General features: G+C 49.9%; 7 protein-coding genes across 7 annotated transcripts; 2 read left to right on the top strand and 5 right to left on the bottom strand.

Moving 5' to 3' along the window:
- Positions 1–6: 6 nt before the first annotated feature.
- PV10_07516 (uncharacterized protein) lies at positions 7–5,308 on the bottom strand. The gene is made up of 2 exons (XM_016372427.1): positions 1,255–5,308; positions 7–1,204 (listed from the first exon to the last, which is right to left on the bottom strand). The coding sequence occupies exons 1-2, from the start codon at positions 5,069–5,071 to the stop codon at positions 432–434; spliced, it is 4,590 nt and encodes a 1,529-aa protein (XP_016221759.1). The 5' UTR covers positions 5,072–5,308; the 3' UTR covers positions 7–431.
- A 171-nt stretch (positions 5,309–5,479) lies between these two features.
- Positions 5,480–8,122, bottom strand: PV10_07515 (uncharacterized protein). The gene is made up of 5 exons (XM_016372426.1): positions 7,841–8,122; positions 7,520–7,785; positions 7,206–7,472; positions 5,952–7,136; positions 5,480–5,895 (listed from the first exon to the last, which is right to left on the bottom strand). Exons 1-5 carry the CDS (start codon positions 7,929–7,931, stop codon positions 5,800–5,802), a joined length of 1,905 nt encoding a protein of 634 aa, XP_016221758.1. The 5' UTR covers positions 7,932–8,122; the 3' UTR covers positions 5,480–5,799.
- Positions 8,123–10,159: 2,037 nt separating this feature from the next.
- Positions 10,160–15,065, bottom strand: PV10_07514 (uncharacterized protein). The gene is made up of 2 exons (XM_016372425.1): positions 13,934–15,065; positions 10,160–13,869 (listed from the first exon to the last, which is right to left on the bottom strand). Exons 1-2 carry the CDS (start codon positions 14,925–14,927, stop codon positions 10,190–10,192), a joined length of 4,674 nt encoding a protein of 1,557 aa, XP_016221757.1. The 5' UTR covers positions 14,928–15,065; the 3' UTR covers positions 10,160–10,189.
- A 181-nt stretch (positions 15,066–15,246) lies between these two features.
- Positions 15,247–16,651, top strand: PV10_07513 (uncharacterized protein). Its single transcript, XM_016372424.1, has 2 exons — positions 15,247–16,000; positions 16,055–16,651. The coding sequence occupies exons 1-2, from the start codon at positions 15,344–15,346 to the stop codon at positions 16,130–16,132; spliced, it is 735 nt and encodes a 244-aa protein (XP_016221756.1). The 5' UTR covers positions 15,247–15,343; the 3' UTR covers positions 16,133–16,651.
- Positions 16,496–17,719, bottom strand: PV10_07512 (uncharacterized protein). The gene is made up of 2 exons (XM_016372423.1): positions 17,485–17,719; positions 16,496–17,427 (listed from the first exon to the last, which is right to left on the bottom strand). The coding sequence occupies exons 1-2, from the start codon at positions 17,592–17,594 to the stop codon at positions 16,659–16,661; spliced, it is 879 nt and encodes a 292-aa protein (XP_016221755.1). The 5' UTR covers positions 17,595–17,719; the 3' UTR covers positions 16,496–16,658.
- Positions 17,720–17,967: 248 nt separating this feature from the next.
- Positions 17,968–19,134, top strand: PV10_07511 (uncharacterized protein). The gene has a single exon (XM_016372422.1). It carries the CDS (start codon positions 18,071–18,073, stop codon positions 19,055–19,057), a length of 987 nt encoding a protein of 328 aa, XP_016221754.1. The 5' UTR covers positions 17,968–18,070; the 3' UTR covers positions 19,058–19,134.
- A 381-nt stretch (positions 19,135–19,515) lies between these two features.
- Positions 19,516–20,037, bottom strand: PV10_07510 (uncharacterized protein; the record flags this gene model as incomplete). Its single annotated transcript, XM_016372421.1, has 1 exon — positions 19,516–20,037. One exon carries the CDS (start codon positions 20,035–20,037, stop codon positions 19,516–19,518), a length of 522 nt encoding a protein of 173 aa, XP_016221753.1.
- Positions 20,038–20,446: the final 409 nt, after the last annotated feature.

The following is a 20,446-nucleotide window of genomic DNA, read 5'->3' as shown; positions in this document are numbered from 1 at the left end:
GAATCGGTGAACAGTGTTCGGATATGCTGTCTGCTTTATCTTGTTGCATGCCATTGAAGGGTTTCGTATCTATGTACAGCAATGCACGTTCTACTATCATGCATTGAGATTGATTGCAATGCAGTTGGGTATCCCCTCGGTATCGATGAGGACAGTGTCTCAATCTCTTACTTCGAGACTCCTCCTGTTTGTTTATCTTCCCATCAGGTTAGGCATCAAGAATCATTGCGATCGATACTGCCCATTTAACATGTACTCGATACCCTCATAAATGGCTGCTGCAGCTGGATGCCCAAACAATAATCCACTTTGCCGTCATGGGACGGCACAGCCTCGCACTTCAGCATTTCGGTAAATGCCTTGAGGGGCAGGGAGTGGTCAGAGAATTCGTCAACTTTCTCTACGTTGAAATGCATCTCCTCTTCCGGTCACTAAGGATTCGCCTTCAACTCGACCACTGGCAGATCGTCGTCGTCTTCACCATCCACAGATCCACTGGAGATCTCTGGAGGCGGTGCGCTTTCTCTCGAACTCCTGACACCATAGTCGGGTTCGCTGTAGATCATGTTGGTAAGTTCGCTGTCTGTTTCCAGCAACAGGCTGTCCGTGGGGCTAGCTGCATCTCCTTCCACCCGCGTACTGTCGTTCGAGTCGTGGTCGCCGAGAATACCATCCTCCGATGGCTGTGGCAATCTATGTTGATTACTGATTTGGTCAAAACCCCAGCCTGCGTGCTCTTCCCAAGGGAGAGAGGCCCCTGGTTGGGAGGCAGGCTGGTAGTCCATATTGATAGCTTCGTCTGCATCATCAACTTGCATCTCGCTGTATCCAGGCAGGTCATCAAGTAGTGCCGTGTCGCTCAACCTCTTCTGATGTCCGGTTCCTGCTAGTAGACCGTGACCCTGACTTTCTTGTGACAAGCCATCCGCTCCCACGCGGTGACCTTGATCGGCTTTGAAAGCGCTCGGCGAACCATTGTGGGAGGAGACGCCGAGACGCGGACCTTCCCCCGTCCCAGGGGATGACTCGCGAGACTCTTGTGGGGTTTCAGAGTCTGCTGCTGCGTCGTGATTTGCGTATATCGTTTCCAATCTTGGCCCGCCTAAAGGGTGACCCTTTGGTGTTTCACGTCGCCGGTAAAATAATAGGTATGCCGCATTCGTCACCACCTGTCTAGGGTCTTGACGAGATGACACATGTGAATCTGTCCAATTAGTATTTCTCTTTGTAAAAAGGGAGCTCTCATTGACTCACCATTGTAGTCATACCACGTTCCATTCGCGATATTCTTGGCATAGGCAGTGTAGTGACCACCTCCGAGCCCACCATAATGATTATCCACAGCAATCAGATCATAGACCAGGCTTTTCCCTTCTTCACGGTCCCGAACCATGCTGCTAAGATCCAAGCCTTCGATTGGGTAATCCACCCGAACTTCCAATTTGTCGCGGAAGTTTCTGTTGGAGCTGAATCTCTTCAAATGCATGACCAAAATATCGGGGACTTTCCACAACTCATATGTCTTCTCAGCACGTCGGTGCTCCTTGCAACGCGGGCAATACCATGAATTTTGCTCAGATAAGACTTCTGCTTTGCCAAACTCGGCCAAACAATCGTCCAAGGTGACCCCATTCTTCTTGCGACTCTGCCTAAGCGCACGTCTGGCAACCAACTCCTCGTCATGGTAGAGTGAAACACTTTTCCACGTTGGGGCGCCATGGAACTGCTCTGTATCGCCTTCTGCACCACTGAAGAGTGCATCATAAGCTTCAGGGTTCCAATCCAGAACAATGCATTCGCCCGGACGAACTAAAGCTGTGCCTTTGGTTTTGGGTTGTGGTTGTGGCGGCGGCGGTGGGGTACGACGTTGTAACCGCTTTTTGTCATTTTGCGCTACTCGCTTTTGTTGTCGTTTGCCCTTTTTGGATTTGGGGTTCCGGCTTTTCATGGCGGTATGAAGAGGTGTGTGATCTTCGACAGGCTGATCTTCCACCGGAATAGTGCTGGCATCGCCATAATCTTCATCACTCGAGACTAGACTCTCTTCGTGCTCGATATCCCCTGCAAGTTCGTCGTCACTGCTGGTTGACTCGGTCTCACCGTTGGTAAGGTTGAGTGATCCATTCGATTTTGCCGGACGATGTGCAACACGTTTAGGAACACGACTGATAATGTTGTCATAGTCTTGGTTTTCAGTGATCTGACTCCATCCAGTAGGTATTCCTTCGCCAGTCGCCGCAACATTTATCGTAAACAGGTTTCTGAAAATACGCGGAACATTTGTGTCGGTCTGGAGTATTGAGTCTGTAGGCGAAGCATCGGCTTGGGAAGACGTCTCGGGAGTTTGGCTGGCGTCACGCATTGAGACGTCCACAAGCCCGTCCTCACCTTGCACAGAGGCGGCAACCGTGGGATTGGAATCGGAATTGGAATCATCGTCTGCCATAACCACAGTGTCCGAATCTTCCGAGGTACTAGCTCCTTCGCCAACATTTGCACCATCCGATTCCGACAAGATATCACGCGTTGTCATGCCGGCAACATTTCCAAGTATTTTTTTCAGGACGCCTTGATACGTTGCCCGATCTTCTCGGTCCAAAACAAGATACGTAGGCTGGCCGAAGAAATGTTTGCTGGTAACCCGCGACGTTGAGCTTTTAGCTAAACGATTGTACATTGGTACCAAGAGACGGTCGGCTTCTGGCGAATCTTCCTCGACAAGGTCGTCTTCAGGCTCACGGATTGTGTACAAAGAGAATCTCTTCGCCTTGTTGGGGTTGTAATTGGTCGGTATGGAACTCAATTCATAGACACAAATAATGTCGGCAGTTTGTATGTTGGCCTCTGAAATGACAGTGTTATTGTCGAATATTTTGTAAATCTTGTTCTTGTAGGACTCTGCCACCAACAGACGCTGAGGATCGGCGTTGGTTCGTTTGGAGATGTAGTCTTTCAATACTGAGATACTTGAATGCTTGTCAATGTCGACGTCTATTCGATAGGGTCTCTTGTGTAGAGGGAAATATAACACTTCCTTTGCCCAGGTATTCTCGATTGGGAGCTGTAGAGTGAGATTGTTGAACGGGTCGAAAATGATGCTGACCTTGGAGCATACAGGGCACGTTAACGTTGATTTATACATGCCTGCGAAAAGGTCTGTGATGACGGAATCATTTCGCGCTTTGAATATCTCCCAATTTTTATCGGCAAAGGCTTTCAACGCGGCATGGTCGTGGACCATCTCGTCGGTCGAATCAGGATTTGGCATATAAGGCTTGACTAGAACTCTGTTGAGATCCTCTTGTAAGCCGTCGAGCAGGAAGAGTAAGAACTCTTGCGAGTCTTGCTGCTGATAGCCAGCAAAGCTCGGTCCACAGCGGCCAATGGTTGCCTTGAATCTACTGGGATTGGTGGAAGTGGCGCTTTCATCGTAAATTTGATGCAGCAGATGAGCGTATGCCTTCGCCACGTCGCCTCTATGGCCAAGAGGGTTGCCAGGGTTGAGATCGGTCTTCCATGCGTCGAAGAGGAAGTAGTCGGTTAGTTCCTTGACGCTGCGGATACACTGTAAGGCGGAGTTCATGTAGCAGGTGTTACCCAGGTTGCTAAGGCCGGTGATCCCTCTAGGTCTGCCGGCCTGTTTCGATCTACCACGGGTCACCATGCCGCTAGGAGCAGGGCTGGACCGACCACTCGGTGCAAGGTTCTTAGCTGCTGTTTTGAGTCCTTTGATGCTGAGCTTAGAGTTTTCGCTTGGCCATTCTTCCTTGCCAGACTTTTGCTCCTCCAAACATATCACTTCATCCCTCCCCAGGCCCACGGTGCCCAAGGTGGTACGACCGTTGTATTTGGGGTTGGCGGTTTCATCATTGACCTTCAAGTCTTCACGGTGCTCGCCTGGTTGTAGGGAGATGAAAGTGTTGACATCAAGGAGCATTCTGTCGCCGGCACTAGCCACAATTTCAGCGCCTGGAGCGGGAGAGGCACTCCGGGAAGCGACAGGTGTGAGGCTGGAAGTGCCGGTCTTCTTAAGCCCCCCGAGGATTCTCCACACTCTGACCTTTGTGTTCATGTCTATTCCCACGAGCTGCTTGCCTTCCTTCAGCCATTGCATGAAAGGCTTCTTACGGCTAGCAACCAGTCGAGGCGGCGGGAGATTGGCTTCGCGCTGAGTTTGAGATGTGTGTTCAGCGGGCAGCTTGAGAAACGAGAAGATAGGAGGATACAATTCATATTGCACATTCGACAATTCGGCGTCATCTGCTTGAGAGTCGTGGGCGTACCGGATCAAAACGGGTGACTCTTTCGCCAAACCATACCAGGAAATGACCAGGTCCCACGCTTCTTGAGAGAAAATTTGGTAATCCTCGCTGAGGGTCAAGCCCGGTCGAAGGGCAACATATGGATGTCCTGCCTCGTCCAAGAGTTTCCCAGAATCGTCAATGATCATCGCAAGGTCTGAATTATCAACTGGGCCGATTTCGCCATCGGTGGCCGATTTGGGCACATTTACCAAGTCAGTGGCAAAGGAACTCCTTGCCTGGACCCGGAAAATCCATTTCTGGGAGACCAGATACCCCTTGTCGCCCTCCTGTGGTTCAGTCTGAAGTAACTGTGTAATCTTGGTGACCTGGAAATCGAGACTTGGAGGGGACGCATGTGTAGGAGGAAGGGCATAGACGTCACTGTTGAGGGAGGATCCCGCGGTTGATTGATTGGAAGGGCTGGGAATGAGTGAGTCTGGAGCGGAATTGGCGCTATTGTCGGAGGCAGGGTGATAGAGGATCTTTGGGTCGGCTTGGGTGGTCAAGGATTCTGCAGAAGACCTTTCTCGATGTCGTTGACCAGTGTCTTGCTGCTTCGCTTTTGTGTCTGGGCTTGTTTGGGCGCTGGCCGACGTGGGGAGGGGTATTTCGTTATCGCCCATCTCGACGTCGCTGTTGTAATGCTCTCGCTCTTGAGCTCCCATGTCCGAGGCTGGTCTCTTGATTGCAGGAGATGCGGATCGCAGCGGGCGGCTTAAATCATCCTTGGATTGTGAAAGATGATTTTGCTTTTGGGAAGCGGGCATATCCCGGACGGTGAAAGTCCGAGAGAGAGGGCTGAGGGCAAAGTTTTGGACCCTACGCAAGGACCATTGAGGGTGGTACGAGAGGTTGGCTGGATGAAGGGGCGGACGATTAAAGAATATGGGAGAAGTCGTTGGAAAGAAACGATAGACGCGTTGGATTGACGAAGACACAATGATTAAGCCGGTGATGCGTCCAGCTGGCAGATTAGAGGGGCGATTATAATCGTGAAGTCAAAGCCTTAAGGCGTTGAAAATGTGTTTGAAGCCAGGCGCGACCAATGCCACAAACCGAAGCGCAGTGCAGAAAGACCGGGCTCGTGACTAAGATTTTAGACGATGGAGGTGGGAGGGCGACATATGCATTTAGTGACCTTGGCATACCACTAAACGCTGCTAGTGACCACAAGCGTCAAACTAGCCTCCTACACTCCTCCTTCAGTCAAACTTTACCACCAATTAACAGGAACCTTCCACGTTTATGGGGTTCTCCATATCACATTACAGGTTTTTCATATATCGACTTTCTTGCCACTGAATTTGGCTGATTCAGCTGCATACATCATGTCGTGTACTGCCTGTTCATAGGCAATAATGGTGCGCTTGAACAGTCATTAGGGCGATGTTATCCACGCCAAGACACCAGCAATACCGCCTATACATTGATCCTAGAAAATGTCCTCGTGAATCAGCCTCGCAGGTTGCACCGTTGGCTTTCAGCGCGTCGGTCATCAACGGGCTACAATCTTGTCCACTTCCTCACGGGCTTCAGACCATGTTTCCAAATTCTTCCGGGCCCATTCAATGTGACATCGAGCATATGAGATCTGTAATATCCATCGTTAGTAGTGTAAACCCGTTCACCGGGCGCGGAATCGCTTACCATATATCGCTGAAGGTCATCTTCTTTCTCCTTTTGAAACCTCTTGAGGTCTTTCATGACGCCCTGAGTGGCGTCTCGCACGTCCTTTTCGGATACCTCCAGTGCTTGTTCGAGCTGGGTCAGACTCTCCCTCGTCTTTCCCATTTGGTCGCGCCTGGTCCTCTCGGGGTCAACGTCCACAAAGCCATTCACCGCGTGTCTGAAACTGCCGAAGATCTTGTTTGTCACGAAGTTCCCGCTAGGAGACTTCTTGTGATTGGGTGTGTTTGGTCCAGACTGGGACGGAGGTTGCCATTGAGACTGCCCAGTAGCTTGGGGAGAAGTGGGATTGTCGCCGTGTGTTGGGGGAAAATCCGAATCCACTGATGCAGTTTCCTCTGGAGCTTCTGAAGCCACACGTTCGGGTATACTGCGGGCAGATGCGTTGGACAACGTTCGGCGAGGCGAGGTTGGAAGTGTTGTGCTTCCTGCGAGGTAAGCATCGATTCTCTTGGCCTCTTGCTCGCTCCGTTCTAGTGACTCAAGTAACGCCCGTTTCTTGTCCAGATCTTCCCGTGTCATGTCCTGCTGTACCCGTTTCAAAACACGGTACCTGAGAACGTTGCGCACGACCCCAGCGAATTGAGCACTTTCTCTCATTGGTTCCGCAAAAGTCGCCCCGAGACCAAGGGCCAGCTCTTCCGTGGAGATGTAGGTGCTGTCTACAGCCTGACCTATCCTTTCGATTGCCGCTGCCACTGTGGGTGATTGTTCCGACAGAGAAAATCCGTTATACCGAGCGCCAAGTTCAGCCAGATCGGCTGAGAGTTTGGTCAGATGCTCCAAGGTGCGACGGTTGACTTTTTCAATGTTCCCCTGCAGAAGAAGTTCCAGCTCACGGGTAGAAGCCTCAAAATTGACAAAGTAAGGATCCAAGTCGGTTTCGCTTAATTTGTCTGAGGCGATCGGAAAGCGACCAAATATCTGGGGCCCTGGCACCGTATGTGCGGCAGAAGAAGGAAAGGACTGCTCTGGAGGAGAAATCGGGGTTCCGCTGCTGGAAGTCTGTCCAGGTCTAATCTTGGCTGAAGACGAGGGGATGGGGAGCCAGTTATGGGCAGGCGTAGGGTTGGCAGGGTCCAACGGCGGTGCCTTCAAATTGTTCTTGGGAACGGATGACACAGGGTGCGCATGCAGAACCTCGTTCTAAACATCATATGAGCCGCCTTGCACTTCCGACAAAGACAAAAATATTCGGGGGAAAAGGAGTCTTACCCAGCTGGAGTTGGGGTCAAGGAACCTCCACCAAACACCATCTTCGACGACTTCGTTCATGCGCCGACATCTGTTGAGGAAAACAGCTAACATGCGCTTTCGTTGGTCAATTATGCTTGCATCTTCCTTGGCCTTTGTAGGTTTGGCAGCGTAATCTGCCATAGAATGCTTTTCTGGGATGGGTGGAATCACCAAGGTTGGATGCAAATTAACCAGAGCCGCTCGGAGAGAATTGAATTCGGAATATCTTCTTGCAACCTCAATATCCTGAAACCTGGTCAGCTAGAACTTCTAGAGGGTAGGAGGAAGCCTACTCCCGTCCGTATCCGGTAGACAATATAACCACCATCTGAACTCTTGCCTGCGTCGGTGATGATAATCTCCAAGTCGGGGTTCTCGTACAGTAGTTGTTGCACCCTGCTGTCATAGCCGCCCTTTGGAGGGATCAGGGACTGGCCTTCTGTTCGTGCAGGTTCTTCTCCATCTTCATCGTCACTGATATTGTTGGGTTTGGAGAGGAATTGCGGTGGTTGGTTGGGCGATGATTGAGAGGATGGAGGGCTAGATGGTTCATGAGAGTCTGCGGGTGTTAGCATCACTAATGAAGCGATATGAGATGTAAGTGTGTCACATACAAGAAGTACTGAGGGCTGGATTCGCGGCAATGCCAGAAGAGTCCTGCCTGGAGAAGGATCCGTACGGGTTGTTATCCTCCTCGTCCCACATATTGTTTGAGGTTGGGTGAGATGCGGTGCGATGAAAGGTGGATGTTTATTGCGGCCGACACGATATGAGGACAAATGAGCTTATGTCGACGCGCGTCTACATGGGTGAATAACGTCCATGGCTTTGCGATAGTGGCGGAAGTGATGGACTTGAACAATGTGGTGTAGATGATTGAACCAGGTGGGAAGTTGGGTTCACCAGGCATACGTCAAGCAGCAAGTACGGGCGGCTGGTCTAGAGGTGTCACTAGTGCCATGTCACTAACGCAAATCAGTGGCACGAGTGGCCACTAGCAAACTGCACCCACAGCATCAGATGTTTATATGCGCAGTACTAGTGATTGTCATTGGATATTCGGTCAGACCGTCATTTGAGTAAAGCATCCGTGGCATCTCAGCGTTCACCATCAAATATACACCACTACCAAGTCTCATGCTGAGGGTAGCCATTGTTCTCTGATATTTCCGTGTTGCCTACCCCAAAATCTCTGACACTCGGCCACTCCTAGAATTGCTGACTATTGCTAGACAGCCCGTATTAACTCCTGGACTGGCAACATGGTATGCTGGCAGCACGTTGCTTGTAACAGCCAACCCAGCCGGCGACATTGTCATCGTCGAAGGTCCTGACAGCATAAATGTGGCCTACTGAATGTGGTGTCTGCCTCTATTCTCGTCCTCTGATATGTTCTGCGCATCACATTCTTCCATCCCCAACCCCGTCTTGCAAATACCACTGCCATCCCCCTATCTTCCTGGATAGTAATATGGCTGTTGCTGGCCATATGCATAAGGTACCATAGCTCCAGCGGTGTAACCTGGCTGTGCCAGAGGGCCGGGATACGGGACGTTTCGTCTGGCCATGAACGGCCACCAACCGCCAACAGCCCAAATCTTTCGCCTCCTGAGGAGGAACAATATGACACCCATGATCACAATGGCACCAAGAGCCACTCCAGTGATCAGTCCAGCTTTTTCACCCGTCGACCAACCGTCCCAACCATCCTCTTCAGGCTCGACAACAAAGACTAAGTAGACGTCTGGATTTGTGGGAGAGGAAGGAGGCGCTAAGGTGGGCGAGAGAGAGATATACCGTGTTGAGTAAATGCTATCCTCAGGATTTTGAAGGAAGACATCCAGTTCGGTGACTGTTATTGTTGATGTTCTGGTCGCCACAGCTGGACTGTATACTGTTGTGGCTGCTGTGATTGGGGGAGGTAGTAACGCTGATGGTGGAGAAGTGATTGTGATTGTCTGACCCTGACTTGCACGGAGGGTCGTCGACAGCCGACAAGTGACGGTGGTTTTGTCGGGGTCATCCAAAGCTGTGGGTGAGATCGGAGGCAGACCTGCGTCGCTCAAGAAAATGGTGGTAAAGGACATTTTTCTCTGTGGGTGAAGGTGCCTGCTACGGAGCTAGAGGAAGTCGAAGGGGACGCTTGGGACAATAAGATCGATGAAAGAGAAGGAGTGGGAGCATGCAAGAGTACAGAGAGCAATTGAATGAGAACTTCCTCAATATGAGAGACTTCAGAGAATGGTACCACACCTCCAGATGTGGGTGGATTCTTGATGCGTGGTTGTTATGGACGGTGAGTGAAGTTCGAGTTTTGGCTCCTGGAAACAAATCATTGCCTTCATCATAGACTGACACGCGCAAGCAGTGACACCAAGATCAAGACCAAGATCAAGATCAAGTCACATGGCTTGAGTGCCTTCTTGCCCCAGACATCGACAGTGCGCTTTCCTCATGACTTCTCCATCCTCGACCTCATCCTTCTTCAAACGGCGTTGTTATCCTCAGGCTGTCCTTCTGCTTCCCGCTTCTGCCCCTCCACCAACATGTTCAAATGTTCCTGTACCATTGGAAACCAAAACTTCCACGCTCCCCACGCACACACAGGGGCGATGACACTGAAGCAAACGAAGATAACCAACCCGGGGTTCATGGCGCTAGTTTGACGGTGGCGACAGGTTGGAGGGGGACTGGTTCTCTAAGGATGTATTGTACAGGTATTAGCCTTTGCGTCTTAATAGTACCTAGGTAGGGTTAAGTGGTAAATACAACTTGACCGTTATTGGTTGAAGATTTATGTATCCTTGGTGACGGACGAGATGTTGTTCAATGGTGTTCAGTTTAGTGTGCTGGACGAGATTGTATTTTCATGCCACTTGAGATTTACAATAGTAAGGCAGCAGATCCGACAGCGTGATTATATTACCCCAGCATCCTGTTAGACTGCCTGACCCGTCGCGTCTTCACCGAGATGTCAGTGCCTTTTCGACTTCACCCAACATCAACTCGTTACATTGGTTGCCACGACAAATGTCCCATATTGACTTCACTTTGGCGGCCATCTCCTGCCAAACGACCGCCGCTTTTTGCGAACGTAACACGATCCGAGAAATCGCTATGACTTGAATGAATATAGCGAGGAATTCGGCATCGTATGTTGACCCCATTGGATGACCCGAGCTCCAAATCGGTTCCCTCTGCGCTGTCTCCTCATTCTGGGCTTCGTCCGCCGCATTCTGGTCGCGTTGATGTAACGACTCTTGCCTGAGAATCCTGACTATTTCATCCATCCCTTTAGACGCCCATTGGGCAATCAAGTCGACATCATCTTGCTCGAGAGAGTCAAAGCCGGAGTTCTCCAATCTATCACACCACATTTGAATCTCTCGAATGTCATCGACATAAAGATTTTGTTTCTCCTCCACAAATAGGTCTGTTTTTGACTCCACAATCTTGCTAATCTTTGATGCAATCGAAGTGCTCAGGATCCTCGAAACTTGGCCCTCGTCCACGCTTCTGTTAGGCTGTACTAGCTGGCCTAGTAGAACCGTAGCCAAACCTTCTGTGCAGTCGTACAGCCGGGCAATAAGGCCCAAAATTTGCTGTCTTGCGAACAGAGGGGAAAGTCCGAGACTAGGGGGGCGTTGTAAATTTTGTTCCAGTATCACGTATGCGGCTTCTGTGACCACGGTACGGATGTCTTCGTCGTCATCATTCAGGAGATTGTACAAAACGACATATAGGCGAAGTCTATGCTCATGAGATAAGTCCATAGATAGAGCATCGCTGTTGTTGACCAAGCGGAGATACGTGGTCAAGGCTTTGGCAGCACCAAGCCTGGTTGGAAAGTCGACAAAATCTGTGGCAGCAAAGTTCAAGGCCTCAATCCATCGAGCCATCGAGCGGCGTCGAAGATCCTGCGGTTTCATCTTAGGCCTGGCTGCGAGAAGATACCCTTCAAGGCGGATCCACGCAATGAGTTCTTCCCGGGTTGACAGGTCTGAAGGGTCGACGAGGTCAAGAGAAGAAGCAATCTCATTGGGAAAGTCTCCCACCCCGACGTCCAAGGCATCAGCCAGCGTCATGAGAGCGGCACCTAGAGAATCCGGAGACCTTGTGCCGTCCTTCTGTAGTGCTTTGACAACATATGCGAGGAATAATACAGTCATTACTGGCGGTAAGATCGAGTCGTCGCGTAGAGCTTGGCTAATGTTATCAAGGACGAAACTCAGCGCATCCTGCTTGATGAGGAGACGACGAACAATGTCCGAAAATGATTCTTCGCTCATCGAACGTGACGTGAAGAGAAGTTGATACACCTCAAGAAGGAGCCTTCGCCGAAAGACGTATGGGACATGTGACGATTGAGATGGCGAGCTTTCACTCGCTTTCGGACCAACATCAAGATCTTTTGCGACTGACGGGGTCCAAAAATGCTGCGATGCCAAGATGGCCATCTGGTTGAGCACGTCAAGCAAGGATCCTTCAACATAAGGCGAACGATCCAAGTTCCAGTCGCGAATCTGTTTTATGCATTTCCAGCAGCACATCACATCAGCCTCTCCCAGACCTTTGCCCGAACTCTGAAGAATATACTTGAAGCTAAGCAGGGTGCCATGGGCCCTGTTCTGGGAAGCGAATTCATCCAATTCAGACATAAATCTAGCCAGAACGTCGGTCAACCTCCAGCTCGACATTCTCTTAGACAATAACAAGGCCGCATGGTCTCGGACAGCCCAACTAGAATGGGCTAAATGATGAAAGACAGCCTGGTCAATCTGCGAGGCTTGTCGAGGATTCGAATGGCTGAGCAAGTCCAAAGCGGCAAAAATGTTTTCCTCTGTGAGAATCGGACCATCTGCTTGTTCTGTACCATCATCCAGACGTGGATGTAAAAACCGAAGTGCAATCGTACTTGGCACGTCTAATTTATCGCTGGTACTTGTCTGACCGCTCCCGGTTGGGATCTCTTCTAGATCAGATTGCTCAAGGCGATTGATGCAAGCTCTGAGCAACATCAAGCCACAATTTCTGATCGCCCAAACTGTCGATGACATGCTCAACGCTGCTAGTTCAAGCATGGAATGGTTGAATGGAAGTATTGCTGTAGAGAAGCGTGAATTGGTAGCCAGCTCTTTTAGGCAGTTCAGCGCATGTACCTGTGGTAGTCTTTGTGACCCTTCGGTTGTCCTTGCGGAAGGTTCCTTTGCAATCGACATAAGCTTGACCATGACAGTTGAGAAAAAGGTCAAGTCAGCGGGATCTAGTAGTGCAAGAAACATTGCTGGAAGTCCTGCTGATCTTCTGGTGAGACGATCAGCTTGCTCTGTAATTTGTTTCATGGCAATTTCGTGCCAGGTCAAGATGAGCTGCTTGATATTAGGGCGAGTTGATGCTCGAGTGCGGGCACAGCATTGGGTGAATGTTTGAGCAACCGTGGAAAATGCTCCACGATGGCGGAGTGAAATAAGTTGATCTAAACATAAGTCTCCAATACTAGAATAGAGCGACTCGGAGGGTTCTGCTGTAGCGATTAAAGATTGCAGCAATAGGCTCGAATCCCGAAGTGCCCTCCAGGAATAGGCCAATAGATCTTTTGGACCTTCTCGTCCATCATCTTCTTCTATACCCGAGGACGTTTCGGGAGAATCAACACAAAGTGCTGACCTGACTTGATTCCACAGGAAATGGCATTCAAGGACCACGGTTGCCGCGTCAATGCCTTGATATGAGTATTCATCCGGCTTCATACGAAGAAGACGATGGCTGAGAGCAAGCAACGTTCCATGAAGAGGAAACAAAGAGCCAGGCTTGATGGTGGTAGTTTGGGAGAGGGTTTCCTGCAGTGCCAATATCAAACCTTGTGAGTTCGATGACAGAGGGCTTGTAATCACTTTGGCGCTCCATGTCTTGTCGGACAAAGTATCTCGCAAAGCCCAAAGTCTTCCCATTGCATCGGCATGGTCGCCTCTACCAGTCATAACGGCTAAAGCACCCATCAAGTCCACAAACCTCTCACTCAAAACTACAGCCACGCCAACAGGGTTGTATGTGGACAAAGTTTGCAGTAAAGATGTGGAAGTGTTGCGGACATCCTCGAAGGCGTCTATGGTAAGATTGACCAATAGTCGGATCAACATTGTGTCATTTTCACAGATCACACGCTGGGTGGGATATGTGATGAAGTATCTCAATGATAGCAAGCTGAGGATATGACGTTGATATGAGATATGGGGCTGCAGTTCGGACTTGTAAAAGCTGAAGAGGGCGCGGATAAAATCCCTATGACTGGATACTATTTCCAAGGCAGTCTGATCTGCTGGCTCCCTTTCTGCAAGCTTTTGAGCTGCTGAGAAACTGCTCTGAACCCGATTGAGCAGCTTTCTCGTAACGCTGAGGATTTCGCTCCTTTCATGGGCATCAGAATAGTCATGCAAATAAGGGACACTGGATATGATACAGTTCAGACCACTTCTTGGAAGGGGTGAGGTAGTGGAAGAAGAGGTTATCAGAAGGCTATAGGCTGATATGCGTAAAGCAGGATTTCCGGATGCGAGAAGGAGACTGAAACAGTCGTAATCGTCCATATTGGGCATGGGATCGGTATGTTGCGGAAAGGCGCTGTTTAATATATTGAGGGTTTCTGGCGTCGAATGTTAATTACGCTGATATGTGCTTTGTTCTCGATCTGCGTTCAGGCGACTTACCTGGTTCGGATAACATGTTCACGGTTCGTCCGACTTTGAGAGCTGCGAGGAGAATTGCCGCTCTTGAGTCGTGATCTCGGGCAAGACTAATGTAAGGAGCAACGAAGGTGATGAGTCTGGCTTTGTCGTTTAAGATCGCTGGAAGAACATATTCTGCGAAAATACCCAAAGATTCATAGTTTCTCTCCAAGAAGAGCTTGATCACGGACTCTGTCTTGCTTTGCAGATCCAACCCTTCTGGAATGTCTTTCTCTTGACCGCACAGGGTTGAGCAGAGTTTCAAGGCGGAAGACCTTGTATCTAGATCATTCATCGAAATTGTGAGAGCAAGTAGGAAAGACGAGACTTGCCCAGAGCCCGTTTCTTGGATCTCGGCTGGGGCGATGCTGTACATGGCCAGACGTCGGTGCCATACTGTGAAATTGTCGCCCAGAGCGGACGATACATATTCGGGGAGCACTGCGGTTACCTTGGTTCGGCGTACCAGGCATGTTAGTAGTTGACACGCTTTTTTCACTTCTGATCGAGGGGATGCCAGTAACACAGTCTTGATTAGGGGAACTGTGGCATCCGAAAGTACAGAGCAGTCAGGCTGCCTCTGATCCATTTGCTGAATCAGGTCACAGAGGGCATCCAGGACCTGCAAAGCGGGCTTATATTTGCCATCATTGAAGGCTTTGTGTACGCACTGGAATGCTTCAAACCAGACATGTCTCGTCAGGACGAAGTCTTTCACCTCTGAAACGGTGCTCAAGGTACCGGCTAGGAGAAAGACGCATAGAGCATTGGCGGCGGCAGCCAAATGCTTGTCGAGCACTTGAGGGGATTTGAGGGTAGAAACCAACTTGTGCCACAGATCAGGCACTGCATTTTCGTGGATCTGGACATCTGAGGGACTGGCAAAGAAGGTTCTGAGAGCCCCTCTACCTAACTGAGACAGAAGAGGGATTTGCAGAGGGGCCTCTGCGATCAGGGCCTCGTTTATGGCGTTCATGGCCAGAATTGTCAACTGGAGTTGGTCGTCCACAGACAATGGAGCATTTTATCGGTTGGGTTGAGGGTCTATCGATCCATCATTTGAAGAGACAGCCATGGTTCAATTGTCCAGAATGCAACTGACTGGGCGTCTAGTATCGATCGAGACTTGACGATCTCTTGGTACGTTGATGGCACAAAAATTAAAAAGAATTCCCGTGACTGTCCCGTGCAGGAAGTCCCGAATAGGACTAGCGTATCCATCCAGCCAGCAGCCGGAACAATTCTCAATATCATCGACTTTCCGACAACTTTTCTTTTCCATCTTCATTGATTGACATGCGCAGCACCCGCCACCGCAGCACACCATCTCTTTTCTTTGTCATTTCTTTTTGAATTGTGCCGTCATCCACAATCGCCCATACCGAAGCCATAATGTCTATTTGGGACGCTTTCACAGGCAAAAAATCATCGAGGCAACAGGCTGAACCCACTCCGAACACCTCAACCTCACAATCCACATCATCCTCCAGCACCTACCTCCCTACAACTTACAATCCGGCCTCGGCGACCGATGTGTCATCATTCCTTGGTAGCGCCTCTCTTCCAGATGCCAGCCAACTCCATCCCTTGGCAGGCCTCAACCAGCAGACATTAGACTACCTGTCACTTGACGAGTCACAACTCTCAGATCTGCCTGGTGGAAGATCGATATTACCCTCGCGTGGCTGGTCAGATGATCTGTGTTACGGAACCGGCGTCACATACCTCACTGCATTGACAATAGGAGGAACATGGGGTTTGATTGAAGGTTTAAATCGAGTTCCGGCCTCAGCCCCTCCCAAGCTGAGGTTGAACGGTGTATTGAACAGCATCACACGTCGCGGGCCCTTCCTGGGCAATTCAGCTGGTGTGGTTGCCATGGTATACAACGGTTTCAACTCGACAATCGGATATTACCGAGGGAAGCATGATGCGGCAAACAGTATTGTGGCCGGCGCATTAAGTGGCATGCTTTTCAAGAGTACCAGAGGGTTGAAGCCAATGGCCATCTCTGGCGGAATTGTTGCCTCTATTGCAGGCGCTTGGGCGGTAAGCATGAAATTGCACTCGACTTGCTTCACTCACATTCTGACCTATTTACAGTTGACTCGAAAAGTCCTGTTCGAACCTCCCGAACAACAAGAGATTATTGGAACTGCTGCCGCCCCGGCGCACCTTTAAATTCACTCGAGTCTCCCCAGTCCTACGACTTTGCTTCGCAGAGTCCATCTTCAACTTCGAGCCAATCTCGATCGTGTACAAAACTTTACCAGCACCACTTCGTTTGTGCGTTGCTAGACATCTTCTACCATCAGAATCCGGCCTTTTCGCCGCAATGACCCTCTACTCTAGGATGTGATTAGCATAGCGGGATTCCAGATTTGTTCGAAAGGCGTTGTCGGGGCGTGGCACCGTATACCACACGGGAACTTCGGGCCTGACATTGGAAACAAGACTCCGTGGGGGCAGTCTGTTCCAGAGTGTGTCCCATCAGTACGATGATTGCGTCGAATCAGGCGCATAATTCAAGTCTGATGACGAGAACTCTCCTCATTTGGACGGCAAGCGTTATATTTTTGGCTTTCGCTGTTACGTCTGCCACAGATTATCAGTATATACGAGGAAGCAGAGTTTGACCGGTCCGTTCCTTTTAGCCAGTGAAAACGCCCAATATGAATACTGTACACTGTGTCACATAGACCCATGATTAAAGCATGGTTCTTCTCCATGCCTTTGCAGCCAATGCTTCTATCAGTTTTGTGTCAATCACGCCTTTGGTTCCATCGTCGGCAATAGCTTCGACAACAGCATCAGCGACGAGATCGACCTTCAATGGTTTCTCCACAGCGGCACCAAACAAACTTGTCAAGCTGCCACCGACCAAGCTGTTGACGGTACTGCCTACCATACCCGAGGCCGCAATGGGCAGTGTGAATTTCCGACTGCTGTCGTAGAGGAAACCAGGGCGGATGAATATGCTCCTCAACTTGACCAGTTGACTGGCAATGGTACTCTCAGCCTCTCTTTTGGTGGAGATATATCTCGAGGGCAGCATTGGTGCGCCAGCTGCGGCGGAGATATAGACAAACGTCTTCACCCCCTCTCTTTCACTCTCTTGTGCCAGTGCAATGGCACTATCGCGATTCATCAATTCATAAGTAATCTGACCATCTTTTTCTCCCTTCCCAAGTTCTGATCCGGGTGTCCGTTTCAAAGGATCCGCCACACTTCCGGCTTTTGCAGAACTGAATGCTCGCGAGAGCCCCGACACGATAGACTCTTTGCCAGACACGACGCCTTTGTAATCTGCTTCAAGTAGGATTCCCATGGTATGTACCACTGCATCGGAGTCCTTGAGGTATGGGGTGTATGTTGCAGGCTTAAGGATGTCGCCTTTGGCCCAATTGACAGAAGAGGCCCATGAGGGAGGTGAGGACTCAGATGTCACAGAGGACCAAGTGGGTTCTCCGGATCGGCTATATGATGGCATGTAATTAGATCATATAGGTCCATTTCAAATTAGTTCACAATACCTGATCGAAGTCACATCCCATCCCCGAGCAACGGCGGATTTGCAAATGCGAGAACCCAAGAAGCCATTTCCACCGGCAACCACAAGCTTCTTCTTTACTGCTTGCGCCATAGTTGGGTGTGAGAGAAGAGGAGAGGAGGTAAGGGGGCTAGTCCAATGCTAGTAATGCCAGACCATGCATTGTAGCTCTCAAGTCAAACTCTGGTCGGTGGTGGGCAGCTGGTGGAATGATTGACACTCGAGGCTGCGGACTTTTTGGGAACATGTTGACGTAGTTGAAGTGCTGGGGAAGGTCTGGCGAGGTCTATTGACGGTCTTTTTGGTCTGACAGCAATATTGCTCCATGACACGGCCATACTTTCTAGAAAGGGCAGACAAGTTCCGTCTGACACAACAGTTATCCCAATCCTCTTTCCGCAAGGCTTTCATTTCACATCTGCAAGACTGCAACTGTCCAACCACCAATCTTTTATTCTCGAGACACCATATCTTATAAGTCACGGCCACAAAGCAAATACTCCACTTGTTTCGCCAGTGGCCTCGACATTCAACAACCGTCCACTTCCGCCGTTAACACATCATCAGCCATGCCAGCCGCCAAACGGCGTAAATTAAGCCAAGGCGAAGAAGAACGAGAGGAGAAAGTCGAACCCAGGATGGAGCCGCCTGCTCCAGAACCCACCACAACCACATCATCTCACAACGGAGAGGAACCACCCGAAAAGGCACCTGAATCCGAAGCAACACCAACACCAACACCAACACCAACCCCGGCATCAAAAGTCACCACCGCGACACCTTCTTCATCAACCAACACCGACCGTCTCGCCCGCTTCGCTGCCCTCAAATCCCGCGCTGCAGCATCATCAAAGTCCAATCTCGCCGAGACAAAAGCCGAGGCCAACCGCGCGGCCGTCGATCCCACGGTGCTAGCCAATCTCGCCCGACGCAGTGCCATCGCCTCCCACAACCTTCTCAAAGCCGACACAGAAGAAGAAGGCGGCGAAGGGGCCTTCGAACGAAAACGAGCATGGGATTATACAATTGAAGAATCCGAACGCTGGGACGAACGAGTATCCCGGAAGAAACACGCTCGCGATAATGTATTTTTCCAAGACTACAGCACAGAAGCGGCCAAAATCTACGATAAACAAATGCGCGAACTGGAGAAAAGTGCGGCCAAAGAAGGCGGGCGTAATCGAGCGGATTACGAGGCACAAAAGGCTGAAATCATCAATACAGCAGCACGCACAGGAGGATTGGAAATCGTCGAGATGGAGAATGGAGAATTGGTGGCGATTGACAAAGATGGACGGTTCTATGCGGATCATGATAGTGTGGGGTTTGTGGAACAGAAACCGAAGCGTGAAAATGTCGATCGATTGGTGGCGGATTTGAAAAAGGCGGATGATATGAGGATGAAGAAACGAAAGGATCGGGGTCGTGATGACGAGTCCGGCGATGTCACCTACATCAATGAGAAGAACAAACAGTTCAATCTCAAATTGGCCAGGTTTTATGATCGATATACAACGGAGATTAGAGAGAGTTTTGAGAGGGGGACGGCGATGTGAATATGAATTAGATTCAAGCATCAAGGCGAGAGGTATTTTATGTTTCGAACGAACCCTGGCGAGCAACTTGGCTCGATAAAGAGTTGATAGAAGGATTTTCCTAGATCGAAACTGGTGTTGCATACCCAGTTCCATAATCCAAGATGGATTTCTTGGACTTGAATCAATAAGCACGAAACCTTTTGGAAAACGAGTATGATATAAAGGAGTGTACACTTTAATTATTGGTTCTTCCTGTCTAGGAGCTGTGTGGTATCCAATTTCAAAATCATATAGCTGCAAGCGATCGTGACTCGACTCGATTCGATGCTTTCAAGGAAGCAGCAACATTCTCCAACGCCGATGATGCAATACAATGCAATGCAATGAAAGACATCCATGCCTTTCTCCTTTCTATATCTATTCCTGACCTCTGGTCCATATTCCTCATTGACATCGTTGACAAAATGTGTCAAATCCTAGTCCAAAGACTCGGATCGGGTTTCGAGTAGATCTGGGTCGGGCATGGCTACAAAGGCTGGGTCGCAGATGACAGCGCTGACTTCGCTGACTTCGGCGAACGTCCATTCTCCATTGCCTGCGTCGGAGAATGTGGTGTCGATATTGTCGCCCCGGATGGCGACGAGCGGGTGGCCGTCGAGATCTAGTGCTTGACAGCGGAGATCTTGGTCGAGGACTTCAGGGCCGACTGAGAGTTCGAATGTTTGGAATGGTCCTTGGAGGGGGGATCGTTGAATGTCTCGTACTCCTTCTTTGAATGTGAGTTGCACGCCAATCTCGGCTTGGATGTTGCTCAAAGTCACGTGGATTCCACTTCCACTGCCACTGCCACTTGTGCTCCCAGTGCCATTGGTGGCGGCAGCAGTCGTGTTGCTGGAACCCATCCAGCTACTGGTGGTTGTATTGGCGTAGGGGTAAGAAGGGGCTGCGTAGACGCCGGAAGCGGCAAGAAGAGAAAGAGCGATGCTTGTGTATTGCATTTTAGTTGTCTGATCGGCTTGTGAAAATGAGGGAAGGCTGAGGTGTTAGTCTGAGATTATGAAATGCAAGATTGGATATATGTTGTCGTAAAGACCGTCGATAGGAAAATAAGAAAAGGAAATGCTGATAGTAAGGAAACTGACAATTAGGAAATTGACACTAGGAAATTGATGCTTTGTTTGGATATGAGAGAGGGAGAGAGAAGAATCGATTCAACCTCGAGGGCATGATGACTTCTTTATACCATATTGACATGGTTGGCCTGGTGGCTTTGCTAGGAGTCCTAGAACTGGGATCCAGAGGGCGGAGAGAAGATCTCCACACGGCAGTGACAGTAACCATCAACCAGGTACCTAGTACTTTCATTGACGGACGAGACCTGGATAGCAGGAGTAGATCGATTGGCTT

Source organism: Exophiala mesophila (assembly GCF_000836275.1).
Source record: "Exophiala mesophila strain CBS 40295 unplaced genomic scaffold supercont1.5, whole genome shotgun sequence".
Taxonomy (NCBI): domain Eukaryota; kingdom Fungi; phylum Ascomycota; class Eurotiomycetes; order Chaetothyriales; family Herpotrichiellaceae; genus Exophiala; species Exophiala mesophila.
Note: the sequence above shows the minus strand (reverse complement) of the source record. Positions and strands in the feature narration are given on the sequence as shown.